The sequence below is a fragment of the Hemicordylus capensis genome, chromosome 3 (assembly GCF_027244095.1).
Source record: "Hemicordylus capensis ecotype Gifberg chromosome 3, rHemCap1.1.pri, whole genome shotgun sequence".
In the NCBI taxonomy this organism is placed as follows: domain Eukaryota; kingdom Metazoa; phylum Chordata; class Lepidosauria; order Squamata; family Cordylidae; genus Hemicordylus; species Hemicordylus capensis.
This window is the reverse complement of record NC_069659.1, coordinates 112209051-112224523: the sequence shown is the minus strand read 5'-3', so window position 1 is coordinate 112224523 and position 15473 is coordinate 112209051. Positions and strand designations below refer to the sequence as shown.

At 40.8% G+C, this 15473-nt stretch overlaps 1 protein-coding gene across 2 annotated transcripts in view; it reads left to right on the top strand.

The window, feature by feature from the left end:
* PHEX (phosphate regulating endopeptidase X-linked) overlaps window positions 1-15473 on the top strand; it is a 178266-nt gene that overhangs the window by 35168 nt on the left and 127625 nt on the right. For both annotated transcript variants that reach the window (XM_053305270.1, XM_053305271.1), the window contains 6 exons: window positions 9251-9337; window positions 9518-9744; window positions 10740-10808; window positions 11724-11840; window positions 13020-13103; window positions 13420-13565. In XM_053305270.1, the coding sequence (XP_053161245.1) occupies window positions 9251-9337; window positions 9518-9744; window positions 10740-10808; window positions 11724-11840; window positions 13020-13103; window positions 13420-13565 (730 nt within the window). The remainder of the gene's footprint in view (window positions 1-9250; window positions 9338-9517; window positions 9745-10739; window positions 10809-11723; window positions 11841-13019; window positions 13104-13419; window positions 13566-15473) is intronic.

Genomic DNA, 15473 nt, shown 5'->3' with positions numbered 1-15473 from the left:
GGCAAATATTTCTCATTCCTTGAGGAAGTGGGGGCTGCTGGCAGGTCAGCATCTCACTCTTTGCTTTCCCTCGCCTGTCTCCCAGTCACTGACATGCTGCTGGCTCCTAACTGGAAGACTTGTCTCAGCTTCAAGCTGAGGTATACATGTTCTTAGAAATGTTTCTGAACCAGGAAAATACACACATGCAAGTGTGTAAAAGTGTCTGCATGCATAAGGTGAGATTATCTGCATAAAAGTGAAAGAAAGGGTAGGCCAAGAATGTTTTGTTGTGTTTTTCACCGTGACCTTCAGTTCTTTTGCAGCAAAGGTAAAGGGGAGAGAGAAAGTTTCCAGGGATCTTGGGGTGGAGGTCAAGGGCCCGTCTTCAGTTTTTGTTCCAGGGCCCACTCCAACCTTGCTATGCCCCTGAGATGGGTAGTGACTTTAGAGAGGCAAGTAGGAAGTGGGAAATAAAAGTGGCAAGTAGGAATTAGGATTAAAAGTGAGTAATTCAATATAATATATGAATATAATATAATATAATATAATAGGGATAAAACTATCTGTACTGTAGGCCGCACATAGGTTTGTTGTTCTGAACAGTTTGTTCATATTACAATAACTTATGCAATCAAGCACAGCTTTTTGTGATTCAAAGAACTATTCATCAGGCAGGACAGAAATGAAGCAACAGGTCAAGGATACATATAGAATAAACTAGATTAGAAGTGACTGAAAACATCTACATTGCTGATAATGAGTTATTTATGAAGATGAAAACACTTGCATAGCTGATAACAGGTTTTTTTGCAGAATATATGTAACTGAAAGAATTTTCATGGTTGACCAAGAAAATTTTCCAACACCTAGATACTAAAGAGAGCTGTTGTGACCCAGAAATCTTGGTTTCAAACTGATCCTGATAGTTTAAAATGTTGATGAATTATAATTCCCAGATGGAATGGATTTTTTTTTTTAAATGGGGACAAATAGATCCGGAATGCAACTGTCGAGAAATATCTATCTATCTATCTATCTATCTATCTATCTATCTATCTATCTATCTATCTATCTATCTAATTTGTACACAGCCCCAAACATTCGTCCCTGGGCGGTTAACAATAGCATAAAGCAATTTAACAATTTAAAAATAAACCAGAGATTAAAACCTAAAAAAATTAGGAAGCTGAGAAAGCTTGGGCGAAAAGATGGGTTTTCAGGTGTTTTTTGAAAATTGCCAGAGATGGGAAGGATCGTATCTCAGCAGGGAGCGCATTCCACAATCTCGGGGCAGCGACCAAGAAGGCCCATCTCTGTGTAGCCACCAAACGAGTTGGCAGTAACTGGAGATGGTATTGATTATGTATATACCCTGCTCTTCCTTTAAGGAGTGTTGGAAAGTGTATGTGAGATTTCCCCCATTAAATCCTCAGAAAAACCCTGTTAGGTAGTTTAGTGAGTGAGAGATGCTACATGATTGAGTGAGCATTTCAATCCGGGGCTCCCCATCCCCAGCCATCTTTCCACTACACCACACTTGGAATCTTTTTAAATGGTTGTTTCACTGTACTGTTTTGTGCACATGCCAGTGAGACTCAGAGCATGATTTGATACAGTTCCTTCTGCTGAGCTAGGTCAAAATCAAGACACCAGCAACATAAGCCTCTTTGCCTTTTTAACTGTCTTGGCACGAGGAACTGAGTTATAGACACTAAAGCAATTTACAGAGTTTGGAAGGCTTAAGAGAGAGAGCATGAACACCTTGAACCTGCTTTAGAGTGCAGAGATGACACTTGCTTAATGAGGCAAGTTATGGCATTCCACTACCTTGGAGCACAGTTAACAACTGGCATTGGCACCTGCTGTTTCCATTTTATATTATAAGTTAGATATAAATCCTGTTCTGAGACAATCTGGCTCAGCTGCTATTCACTGAAGTGTATGTTGTAGATAATTAGGTCAAAGGAAGGCCAGGAAAGTCTCGAGGACTAGTTTGAAATGGTTTGAGAAAAAGAAGGTAGTGAAGAAATTTAGTAATAGAATTGACATCTAAGATTTCTTTTAGAATGCATATTTTGCTTGACTCAGGATTTTCTTGTCTACATGCCTCCCAGTCCCATGGTGTCTGTTTAAATACTTCTTAGCATTTGGGTAGTGCTTTCAAGTGTTCAAAGCATTTCACTTGTCATATAAAGATGACAAGTCATAACACTTATAAGGTAAGTGTTGTGCTTCCTAGCTGGGGTGTGTGGCTAAGAGGGACCAGCTTGCCTAAGGCTACCTATCGCATTCAAGACAGCAGTGAGATTCAGATTTGGGGGCTTCCTTAATCTCGTAGCCACTGCACTACACCAGTTCTCATAGTTTATGCCTATAAGTGTCACTGAGTCTAATCTGAAGGGTAGTGATTCATTATTGTGTAGCTTGACTGTTTTGCAGATATCTAGTGGTGGCTCAAGACCTTTGTGCACGTGAGTCAGGGTGCCAAATGCCTTCTCCCTAGGATGCATCCTTCCCCCTTTTTAAAAGATAGGAGCAGAAAAGCATCTTGCCTTCCCCCTGGCATCCCAATAATCTGCTGCCTAAAGTAACTGCAACGACTCACCTCATGGAAGGGCTGCCCCAGCAGATATCTTATAACATGCCCCTGCAACCTAGATTGCTCCTGACCATAGCCCTATTCAGAGATTATATATACATGTGCGTACAGGTGTCCGTACACATGTACAATTTTTATGTGAATGACTTTACATGTACTTTAAAACTGAACCTGCCTACAGGCTCCTTCCCCTCAAATGTAAGACACAGATAGGAAGTCTGCAAATGAGTAACTGTATGTGTATACAGATCTGTACATGTGTACACTATACCCAGATTGTACATCCATTGAAAATAATATGTGAATAAGTTATTGATTGCCTATTACTCCCTATTACTCCCTATTACTTTCAGAAACAGAATAAAGGCCATGTCTGGGGATTCTGGGAGTTGTAGTCCAACAACATCTGGGGGCCCAAGATTAAATAGCCCCTGGTGGCGCAGTGGTAAAACTGCCGCCCTGTAACTAGAAGGTTACAAGTTTGATCCTGACCAGGGGCTCAAGGTTGACTCAGCCTTCCATCCTTCCGAGGTCGGTAAAATGAGTACCCAGAATGTTGGGGGCAATATGCTAAATCATTGTAAACCGCTTAGAGAGCTTTGGCTATAGAGCGGTATATAAATGTAAGTGCTATTGCTATTGTAAGTGCTAGATCGTTGATTAAGTTTGTCCATGAGGATGCATAACCCGGGTGGGGGAGGCGGAGCTGCTCATACAGGCAAAATAGGTATGGTGTAAAGCAGCCCACAAAAATGGAACAAAAATGTTTATCAACAAGCAAGGAAATGTTTGCCTGCAACATACAAATGTGTGCTTATGCTCATGAATCTTAGAAGATATTTTTGCAAATGGGAGGATACAGGTGAACAGGAATGAAAGCCATGCCTGGGCACCCCTAGTGACAGCTTAGCTGTCCTATATGTTTCAAAGACCTAGCCGTGTTTTCTCTCTCTAGAGCTCTCTCATCTCCTTTAAGATAAGCCCTTCAGAAACAATAACCTGTCCTTTCCATGTTCCTATCTTAGAAAGGGAATTTTGCAAATATATGTGTAAGATGCCCAGAATCCTAGAAAGAAAGCAGGAGGCAAAAATCTATCTATCTATCTATCTATCTATCTATCTATCTATCTATCTATCTATCTATCTATCTATCTATCTACAGCTGTATCCAAAGAATAATCTGAACCAGCACTAGGGATGTGCACAAAATGGATTTTGTGTTCTGTTTCAAGCTTGAAATGAAATTCAGAGGACCAAAACATTTTGTCAAACGTTTCTTGAACAGGCCAGCCCTGACTGTTTCGACAGAACAAACACAAAACTTTTTGAGTGTTCCAGCCATACGGAACAATGGGGAAACTCAAAACACCCCATTGTTCTCCATGGGTAACTCCTAAGGACACCAAAGTGTGTTCTGTGGCAGGGCATGATGGGTGCTACCTAGCACCCAAACCACAAATGAAATGGGCAAATGGGTGGTTTTAAATGAATTGTTAACCTTTTCCCCAAACCCACATAGGATCCTATGGGGATTTGGGGGAAAGGTTTAAAATTTGTTTAAAATCATCTGCTTGCCCATATCATTTGTGGGTTGAGTGGTAGGTAGCACCCATCATGCCCTACCACACAACCCATTTTGGTGTCCTAAGAAGCTACCCATTGGTAACAATGGGGTGTTTCAAGTTTCCCCATTGTTCCCTATGGCCGGTATAAGCTGCACTCACAGAGTGCAATGCATTTTGCAATCCTGCCTTGAAAAACACTGCAGAAGCACACAGTAAGAAGGAATCTGCCCCTCCCAATACAGAACACACATTTCAAACACAGTCCAAAAATGGCCAAAAAAGAATCACTGGCTCAGAATCCACTGCCAGCCACATTGCCTGTGCTGCAGTAACATTTATTTTTATTTTTAAATTTATTTTCACATTTTTATACCGCCTTTCATTAAAAGAAAACCCCAAGGCGGTTTACAAAAATTAAAACATACAATAAAAGCAGTAAAAACATCAAGCTAAAAACAAGCATAAAAACAAGACAACAGATAAAAACACACAAAAGCAGCAGTAAAAAATGATTATGTAAAAGCCTGGGTAAAAAGCCAAGTCTTTAAAAGCTTTCTAAAAGCTGTGATGGAGTCCGAGGAACGAATGGCCACCGGGAGAGCATTCCAGAGTCTAGGAGCAGCAACAGAGAAGGCCCTGTCCCGAGTGCACAACAGCCGGGCCTCCCTCATTGTCGGCACCCGGAGCAGGGCCCCCTCAGATGTCCTAGTCAAGCGGGCAGCAACCCTTGGGAGCAGGCGGTCCCTCAGATACCCCAGGCCCAAACCGTTTAGGGCTTTAAAGGTCAAAACCAGCACCTTGAATTGGACCCGGAAACAAACCGGCAGCCAGTGCAGCTCTTTCAAAATGGGGGTGATATGTTCCCAGCGGGCAGCTCCGGATAAAACCCTAGCTGCCGCATTTTGCACTAGCCGCAGTTTCCGGATATTCTTCAAGGGCAGCCCCACGTAGAGCGCGTTACAGTAATCCAGCCGTGACGTGACTAAGGCGTGGGTAACCGTGGCCAGATCTGCCTTCTCGAGAAAGGGATGCAGGTGGCGCACCAGCCGAAGCCGTGCAAAGGCACCCCTGGCCACCGCCTCCACCTGAGCTTCCAAAAGCAGAGCCGGGTCCAGTAGTACCCCCAAGCTGCGTACTTGCTCCTTCAAGGGGAGTGCAACCCCATCCAGAACCAGTAAAATCTCCTCATCCCGATTGGCTCTCCTACTGACCAACAGTACCTCCGACTTATCCGGATTCAATTTCAGTTTATTAGCCCACATCCAACCCATCACGGCCTCCAGCCCCCGATTCAGGACATCCACCGCCTCCCTAGGATCAGATGACAAGGAGAGATAGAGCTGAGTGTCATCCGCATATTGCTGACAACTCAGTCCAAAACCCCGGATGACCTCTCCCAGCGGCTTCATGTAGATGTTAAACAGCATGGGGGACAAGACCGAACCCTGCGGGACCCCACAGGCCAACGGCCACGGGACCGAGCAGTAGTCCCCCAGCACCAGCTTCTGGACTCTCCCCTCAAGAAAGGACTGGAACCACTGCAACGCAGTGCCTCCGATCCCCATACTCGAGAGGCGGCCCAGAAGGATACCATGGTCGATGGTATCGAAGGCCGCCGAGAGGTCCAGCAGAACCAACAGGGACGCACTCCCCCTGTCTAGTTCCCGGCGTAGGTCATCCACTAGAGCGACCAAGGCAGTCTCAGTCCCATACCCGGGGCGGAAGCCAGATTGAAAAGGGTCCAGATAATCCGTATCATCCAAGACCCTCTGCAGCTGGGACGCCACCACACGCTCCATCACCTTGCCCAGAAAGGGAAGGTGATGGAGCGTGTGGTGGCGTGTGGTGGTAACATCATTGGCACAAGTTGCACTCTCTGTCTCTCTCTCTCCATCCATTCTATTTGTACATCACCTCAAACTTCTGTCTCTGGGTGGTGAGGAGTATTATGACTCCTTATGTTCCTAGCATTGCAGCAGCTGCCACAAGAGCACCCTTAGCAGCAAGCAGAGTCATAAGCTCAACTATAGTAACTTAAGCCACATTTTGACTGAGTATGCCTTGCAATGCAGATTGCAGAGCAGACCAGAGCAGTGAGTAAAGCACAAGTTAGTCTCAAGGGCAGACTGGAGCGCAGCACAGTGATCACCAAGAGCCATTTTATTCAATTTATTTATTTATATCTATGTAAACCACTTTGGGGATGTGTTGAAATGTGGTATATAAATATTTGTCATATTTGCATAAGAAATATCACACACACACACACAAACACAGCTGCCACTGTCCATTTCTTGCCACAACACTGTCTCACAAACAAAATGAACCACAACTCAAGGAAGGAAGGCATCCAAGTTCTGTCTGTCAACCTGAGATCCAGCAAAACAATTTAGTTATAGCAGCAATAGCTGAGAAAACCACAAAATCAAACCTTGCTTCTTCCTCTTCAAGAGAGGCACACTATAAGGGCTGTCTCTGCCTCCCAGTCCCTTTGAATACATTTTAAACTCCCTCGTGTCCTCCCTCTCTCCCTCCCTCCCTGCCAATGGAGGCACAGTTGTCCATGAGAACACTTGATTTGTACGATAACAAGCTAACTAAGAAGCAAGGAGATCTCAAACTCCTTGGTTCAGCCAACTCACTTGGATCAGCCAACTCACTTGGATGCCAGTGCCAGAAAACCAATCAGTAAGGGAAAAACAGACCTTGAAAAATGGTGCTTGAAATGTCAAAACATTTTTATCAGAACGGGGCAATTCTGCTCTGAGCTTGAAACAAGCCTCCTTTTTAGAGGGTGCTTGAAATGTCTGTTTGGAGCTCAAAACACTCAAAATGGCCCATCAACTTGAGTCCAAACATTTTGCAGTTGAGATGTTCTGCACATCCCTAACAAGCACAGGACCCACGTAGAAAAAACAAGATCATGGCTAGTGCAAATGTAGCCTTTGCCTCCCTTGTTGTGTGTAAGAGTTCGGGATGGGGGTGGGGGAGGGGAATGTACTCTGTTCCTCAAGCACAGATTTAGCTTTGGCAGCTTCGCTTTTCCACAGAGAGACCATCAATTATGGTTAATTATAGGAAATCTGATATGCTTCCTCGGGAAATAGTGGCCTTTTCTGGTTTTGGCCTAGAGGGGGAAAAATGACTTTAGTTGTTCTTTTCCCATCAGTATTAATTCTTTTTCTTTTTTAAAAAAATATGACCTATTGCCCCTTTCCCTTGTTTTAGTGGTAGTGTGCACATTTTTAGAGGTTTTTCATATATGTGACATATATACCTCCTTTGAGAGCCTCTTCCAATATTTATGTGATCATTAGATCATTAGTAATGCAAAAGAAAGGCAGTTGTAAAGCAAATGAATAGTCTGGGCCATGTAGGTTTTAAATTTGTATTACAAAGAGATTGAAGCAGAAACTGCATTGTATCATGTGAACACTCTCTTCATTTTGTGAATATGTTTCACAAAGATTGGTCTCTGTCCCCAAACCTTGTTATTTCTGTAAAGATGATTTAAACCAGGGCTGGTACCTGGAATGTGTTTACAGTGTGATACCTCTCAGCCTTAGGAGTGTGCACTCCCCCTTCCCATAATGGCACTGAGATTAGTCATGACATCTTGCCTTATTCTAAGCTATTTTCTTCAGAGAACCCACAATCTGAAACTGACTTCCACCCCTAAGTTCAGATCTTGAGTTCTCTGAAGAAAGTAGCTTAGAATAAGCTGAGATTGGTGGATTCAGATGCCACAATGTCCTAACCTAGAAAGGATGTAGATGCTTATGCAGGGATGGGAGCAGGGGGCATGTGCTGCTAAGGCTGGGGGACATTGTATGGAGATTTACATTAACAGAAGTTCCACATGATGTCTGAACTCACCCAGTATCTGTGCTTATCTCTGAAGCATCAGGGCCACCATCGTTTCACAGATGAAAAGAGAGACATTCTTGTGTGCTTGTAAAACCTGTATTCTCACCGCAAGAAGGGTTGCTGTTTATGCATTGCTGAAGGCTCTTCACTGCCAATAAAAGTAATTTGGTCATCACACTTAATTTTTAAATTCTTTTTGATTTGATATTTTGAATATTTTAGATACTGTATGATCTCCTAATGGATTTGTTTTATATTTATTATAGAATAGATTCAGCTCAAATGCATTCAACTGCACTGATTATTCACTGATTATTATTACTGTATTAAAAATATTTATATGCCACTTTTCAACATGAAGTTCACAAGGCAGTTTACATGTCAAAACGAATAAGATAATGGTGTCCCATCTCTAAAGGGGGTCACCATGTGAAAAAGAAACACAGATACACTTCCAACAGCCACTGAAGGGGTGCTATGTTGGGTTGAATACTGCCAGTTACTCTTCCCTTGCTAAATATAAGAGCTACCACTTTAAAAGTGCTACCATCTTTGCCTAAATAGCATTTACTAGCAGGAGGGGCAGTTATATGGTTCAAAGAACCCGGGGCCCCCAGCTCCACCCCTCCCTATTTTCTTCATTATCTCCCTCACTCCAAGAGGCGGAGTGGGTGAACACAGGCCACCTCTCCCCTAGCAACACCCCTGTGAAGAAGCAATGCACTGGGATTTTGTGTGCATGTGCATTCATTTATATGCATGTGCACTAAAATCAAGATGCACTTGTTTCTGCTCAGAGATTTGACTTCTAGATACCCAACATCTTCCTAAAAGGCACGTTTTACCAAGAATGGCATATGTACAGTGTCTTTCCCTTACCACTGGGGAGCAAAATCATGCTCACCTCCTGTAGGAGGGTCAGAGCTTCAAGAGCAGAGAATGTGATTCTGTCACCACCACCACCACCACCACTATTTATATACTGCTTTTCAACAATCATACTCAAAGCGCTTTATACTGAAAAATAATGAATGAATGAATAAATAAATAAATTCTGGAGCATTTTAACAATGCATCATGGTTTTTGCACTAAACATTCCTAAGCCTCTATGGACAATCAAGAAGAAGATTCAAGTCATTCTTTAAAGATCTCTGGAAGTTCTCCAGAAGTTTGGTTCAAGCCTCTGGTTGTGAAGTCCTGACTACCTACAAAACATGTTCTCATTTAATTTCACAGCTCTCCTTGAGAAACCCCTTAGCAAAAGGAGGGACAATGAAGCAGTGCAAAAGGCTAAGATACTTTATTCTTCATGTATGAATGAGAGTAAGTAATTTGTTATTTGTTACATTTATAACAAATATATGAGTCTGTTATTTGCGGGGTTGTTAGTATCTTTATGTGTAGCAGCTGCATCCTCTGCAAATCATAGATATTTTAATGACAACTGTTAAATTTGGTTTAACTAGGAGTTAAGTCTTATGATGTCTTGCTTCCCCCCCACAGATAAAATAGAGAAAGCTGATGCAAAACCGCTCTTAAACATGCTGAAACATTCTCCTTTCCGCTGGCCTGTGATGGAATCGAACATTGGCTCTGAAGGATTGTGGTCAGAAAGGAAGTTCAGCATGCTCCAAACCCTGGCTACTCTTCGTGGCCAATATAGCAACTCTGTTTTCATTCGACTATATGTGGCTTCTGATGATAAGAACTCTAATGAGCACATCATAAAGGTATGTTCAAGGAAGCCATGCCGCTAGGATGAAAGCTTTCATGAGTTCACTTTAACCATCTAGAGTTCACATTTAAGCAATCTCCATAATATGTCTGGATTCATAGTTGGTTAGCCTGTGGAGCAGGGAGCAGGGGTTCATGGCACTTCTTGACAGGAGAAGGGCCACTGTGGCTATAACATGGACTCAGGCAGATGCTGTTGGAGAGTGGTATTAATTTCCAGACTAGGTATTTGACTTTTAATTTAGTATCCAATAACATCTTTATGCATTGTTGGGAAAAAAACACCCCTTCCTTCACCAGTCATGCAATCCCACCCCCCGCAAAACCCCCACCAAAATAATAATAATTTTATCATGTCTTTAAAACATGTATCTAACTAATATTTGTCAGCCCTGCAGCTTATTTTGTTGACTGGAATTATCAGTCTTTTACAGCTATGTTCAACAACATCTCCATGGAATCTGGCTATTAGTATGTATATATGCAAATGACTGAGAGTCAGTACAGTATATATAGCTACATTCCTTAGGGTACTCTAAGTTCATTTTTAATTTGATTTGCAGTAATCTGCCTTATGGAATGTACATGGCAATATTCTACTTAATTAATGTTTAAACGAATTCTCAGATTAGATGTTCCCTAAGATGTTTACATCTGGGGAAAATAGATTGATTGTACAATTCCTTAACTCATTATTTTTTAAAATACAGATAACTTTTTAACTCCCCATTATCATATACAGACTGATTTTCTCAAGAAAGCAGTGTATTTCATGTAACTTAATTTGATGCCTGAACATATTTTTAAAACGCTTTTTATTATTTAATGTTGCCAAATAATTTTTTTAAAAGGTTAGCAGGTGTCTTCTCTTCTTCTAGTGAGTCCTTCAGCTCCATATTGGAGGTGGAATAGTTTATATTTGTCATGGCTGCAGTTATAAGAGTAATTAGTATTAACTAATGTTCTTCCATTCTTTGGACATTTTTAACAGCTAGACCAAGCATCTCTTTCCCTATCAGCACGGGAGGACTACTTGGACAACACCACAGAAGCTAAATCTGTGAGTATTATTTACTTTAGTATAGTTTCTATATAGAAAGCAATTTCTACATCTGGAAATTTTCTATCTTAATATCAGCATTTTGACCAACTGGTTGGTTAATATTATAATTATGGATGATCAGAGATTTGAACACTCTTCAAATCGATGTTCTTCCTTCTGCCCTATCCTCACTACTGATGTGACTGGTTTGGCTAACACTTTCTATCCCCCCAAACCGGCTCATGTGATTAAGAAGGGGAATGCAATGAGAGTGCACCCCTCCTGATGTCTTTCCTAGGTGTCCTGATGTCTTTCTCTCTGCCACCCAATAAAGGAAAGCATCAGGAGGGCATCTGGATGCCTGGGAAAGATGTTAGGATGAGCATGCTATTGAGGCATCCCCTTCTTAATTACAGAGGGCACCTAGCATAGTGTTGACTTTCTATAAATTACATCAATAGCAGCAGCAGTACAATTTATTTATAGCAAGTCAACACAGTGCTAGGTGCCCTCTGTAACATGGCCTCTTCTCAGATAGCTCCCTACAAGTCTATATGAAAAGGACAAGTCTGGGATGTAGGTAGTGGATGGGGATTAGCCACGGACCGGTTTGGACACTATTTCCCCCCTGAATAAGCCCATGAGAAGGAGGATGCATCAAGAGCATACCATCCTGACACCTTTCTCAAAATTCTGGGTATAGACTTTAGACAAGAACAATGAATATGTAGCACAATATTTAACAATGGAATATAAGAAAATAATGACTTGATAAAAGTTTGGTAATTTAGCGTGTTTTATGCTGCTCAATATACAAAGACAGTTATGTGGGACTAGGATTTTTATTTGCTTAGGGCAGCAAAACACCTTTGGCTGGTCCTAAGTCTTTCTCAGTGTCTTTATAATGGCTGTTTAATTCTTGTTCCTCTGCAGTACAGAGATGCTCTGTGGCACTTCATGGTTGATACAGCTGTGCTTTTGGGTGCCAATGCTTCACGTGCAGAGTTGGACATGAAGTCTGTGCTTAAGCTGGAAGCCAAAATAGCTGAGGTCAGTGTCTTTCTAAATGTGGGATTCCAGCTGGGTTGGTGGTAACTGGCACTTCTGTAGGGATGAGGCGGTGTCTTTACTTTTCCATTCAACACCATTCTATCCCAAAATCCCAGGTCAGTGAAAAATATGTGCATTTAGTATGTTTGCTGTTGTTTATTACTGCTTCTGTTGCTCCCAACCATTAGTCAGAAAACACAAAGACTGTGCTTTTCACGAATCTCCTTTATTCTCTGCTCAGAAAAATGTACACTACTTTTAAAAACTTTGTTTACTTTCATGAGGGCAATTGTGGTTATATCTCTCTCCTTGGTTCTCCAGAGCTCCAAAGTTTATCAGGGCTGACCCAAGCCCTCCTAGTACTAAGGTGATGTGGCAAGTTTTTGTGCCTTACGCCTTCCACCTTTTGATTGCTCACTGAACATTCTGCTCTCCCCCTCTTCCCTGTGGGTCCTTTCCTCCCCCTTCTTCTTAAGACTGGTGGCAGCCACTGCCACTCCTCCTCCTCCTCCTCTGCACAATAGTTGTTCAGGTGACCCAGACTAGATGTTATTAACAGATGTGGTAAACTGGTATTTGTGGAAGAGATGCATCCAGAAAGAGAGAGTGGCCAACATTGTGTTCTGGTGAGTTGGGAACAGGGCATGATACTGGAATTAATTTAGTGTTGAACTGGAAGGGAAATGGATGGAAAGCAGAGGGAAGAACACCTGGTCCCACTGCTGTGTAAGAAGGGAAGCTTCCTGGACCAATAAGGAGGTGAACATATTATACTATGAAAAATTTGGAAGTTGAATAGGAGATCCAGGGTGCAGTAAAACTTGGTTCACGGGTTTTCTGGAATCATCTGGATCTAAGATATATTTGAGGAAGAACTGGGATTATGAAATTAGGTGGCAGTGAGGGTTAAATTTGCCTATGAATAAAAATGAAATTGTATTTACCATAAGATTATATGAAGAAAAAATATCTTAGAATGTTGAAACATTGAAAAAGGAAGGCAGATGTTTGCTAATGAACTAAATGATATGTTCAAAGTCTGCAACTTTTATTTTCTTGAAATCAGTAGGTAATTTATTGCTGTGTATGGCTTGTTGATTCAATCATCTTGGGTCTTATGAGCTCAGAGTTGATTTCTTAGGAAAGATACTAATATATGTTTGCATTTATGTTTTGAAGATAATGATTCCCCATGAGAATCGAACCAGTGAATCTATGTACAACAAAATGAACATATCGGAACTTATCACCATGATACCACAGGTTGGTTGAAGTTAATTGGAAAATGACAGTATTAATGCCTGATTGGACTGTGTAATTACCTTTTCAAACTGAAAGGTGCTTCAGATGTGCATAAGATGGCAATTTAAATAAAATTAGTAGAAACAGGTGTTCACTATTATTATTTTAAATACAGATGCATTTTACGTTCCCAAATATTTGTGATGTTGTGCAGTAATTTTCAACTTTAAAATTAGGCAAAACTTTTAAGTCATTCAACTAATGGTAGGTAATTAACTATAGTCTGAGGTTTTTATGTCTATAAGAACCAATAATTGAGCCTTTATTTGTTTTTCAGTTTGACTGGCTGGGTTACATCAAGAAGGTGATTGACACCAAGATCTATCCTCACCTCAAGGACATAGATGCTTCAGAAAATGTGATTGTCCGTGTACCCCAGTACTTCAAAGATTTATTCAGGATACTAGAAAATGAACGGAAGAAGTAAGGATTTCCAATTTTCTGTGTATTTAACTACTCAAAAATAACGTCTGAATTTTCATTACCATGTGCAGGTGTTCAACACACTTTGAGGTTTGATACTGAAATAGAATTCACACCACTTGCTGTCTGACTATGGGATAATCCTCACAATAATTTCTGTCACTGAAATATTATGCAAACAAATTGTATGAATGGTGTGGACAGCGGACTCACTGCTAGTGATTCCTGGAAACAGATATTGTGGTTGCAAAGCCTTTCCATTTTCAGGAATAAGCAAATATAAGAAATCATAAGTATTGTTCCTTTTCTTTTGTCAGGATATATGGAACAGGATAAATACAAGTGCAATTATCCTAATCTTGAGTTCTCTGGCAAGAGTGAATACTTCCTCTAGTCTTAATAAGATGCAGTAATTATACAGTGTTTAAGCACTTGAAGATTCTTCCATACATGATCTCTTCCCCGCCCCCCACACCCTGCCGGCTTTCTAACTTGGAGGAGATGGCAAACCAATTTGGCTTTCCTTTGGCCTACTTTAGAAATTGACCTGTAGATATTGCAAAATCTGAGTTTTAATCAAGGCTTCAAGATATGTTCAGATAGCAAGAAATAGAAATGACCTTGAGATACTCATTCATTCTTTGCTATGCTGTGCTAAAAGATGTGCATGTTTATGAGTCTTATTTGAGTGTGTATTTGATATATTTCCACTAAAGGAATTAATGTTGGATAGACTTCAGCAGTTGCCAACTGCTATTTTAGAGGGAAGGTAGAAGAAAGTAGATCATGCACATTGCAAGTGTATCTGGGACAGTTCAGATGAAATGTTCAGCTGGCCCCATTCACATGTGATGAGAGATATGTATCATCTGAACTGAGCCTTTGTGGAGTGGGGATGTTGAGGATCTGAGCCATTATATATTTTATTGTTCTAAGAATGGCTCAGATCCTCAATTTTTTTAACTTCTACAAAGGGCCAGTTCAGCCAATACACATCTCCTGTAATGTGTGAGCAGGGCAAATGAACTGGTCCAGATACACTTATGGCTGGAGTTGCTACCTTCTTTCACCTTGCCTCTAAAATAGCAGAAACTGACCAGTATACTTTTGAAATTGACCAGTTCTGAGAGACTGATCAATAATTTTTTCCTCTTAGTTTAGGAGTCAAATATTAGATATATACCTCTTTAGTGGATATTTGACCCCTAAACTCAGAGGGGAAAAATATTGATCAGTTTCTCAGAAATTACCCTTTCTATTAAATTCAGAAAATAGTGGAATATTTGACAAGGTGGAGACTTTCCTATATACACTTACAAATCTTAAATGCTTTTTTTGTCTTCATACTACGAATGAGTAAAATAATTTTGCTGAATTGTTTGTGTCTACTGAACTTTGTTTTAATGGATAATTTTATCTAGCTCTTTTAACAATTTAATGGTATTATTCTGTTTTATATTGTTATTACCTATGGTCACACATAAAACTATGTTACTACCACCACCACCACCACCACCACTACTACAACATTATCTCATTTATCTTTTCAAAAATCCTGTAAGGTGCACTAGTATTGTTATCCCCATATCATAAATTGGTTCTGTGGCTTGAGAGATGGTTAACGCAACCCAGTGAGATCATGACTAAGCTAAAATGCAAGCTGGACATTTCCAGCTTTTAACTTGTATTCTTGATAATTCCAGTGCAATCTGTCTTTCCTTGGAATTCTAAAACCAGTATTTATCTCAGCAACACTATTAAATTACTACAAATAACATAGCTTGCTTGCAAAATTCTTATAGAGATACCCATAGTTGCCAAAATGTCCCTATTTTCAGGGACATTTCAAAATGTCCCTATTTTCCCATTCAGGTGAATGGGAAAACAGGGGCATGTTGGAAAGTATGG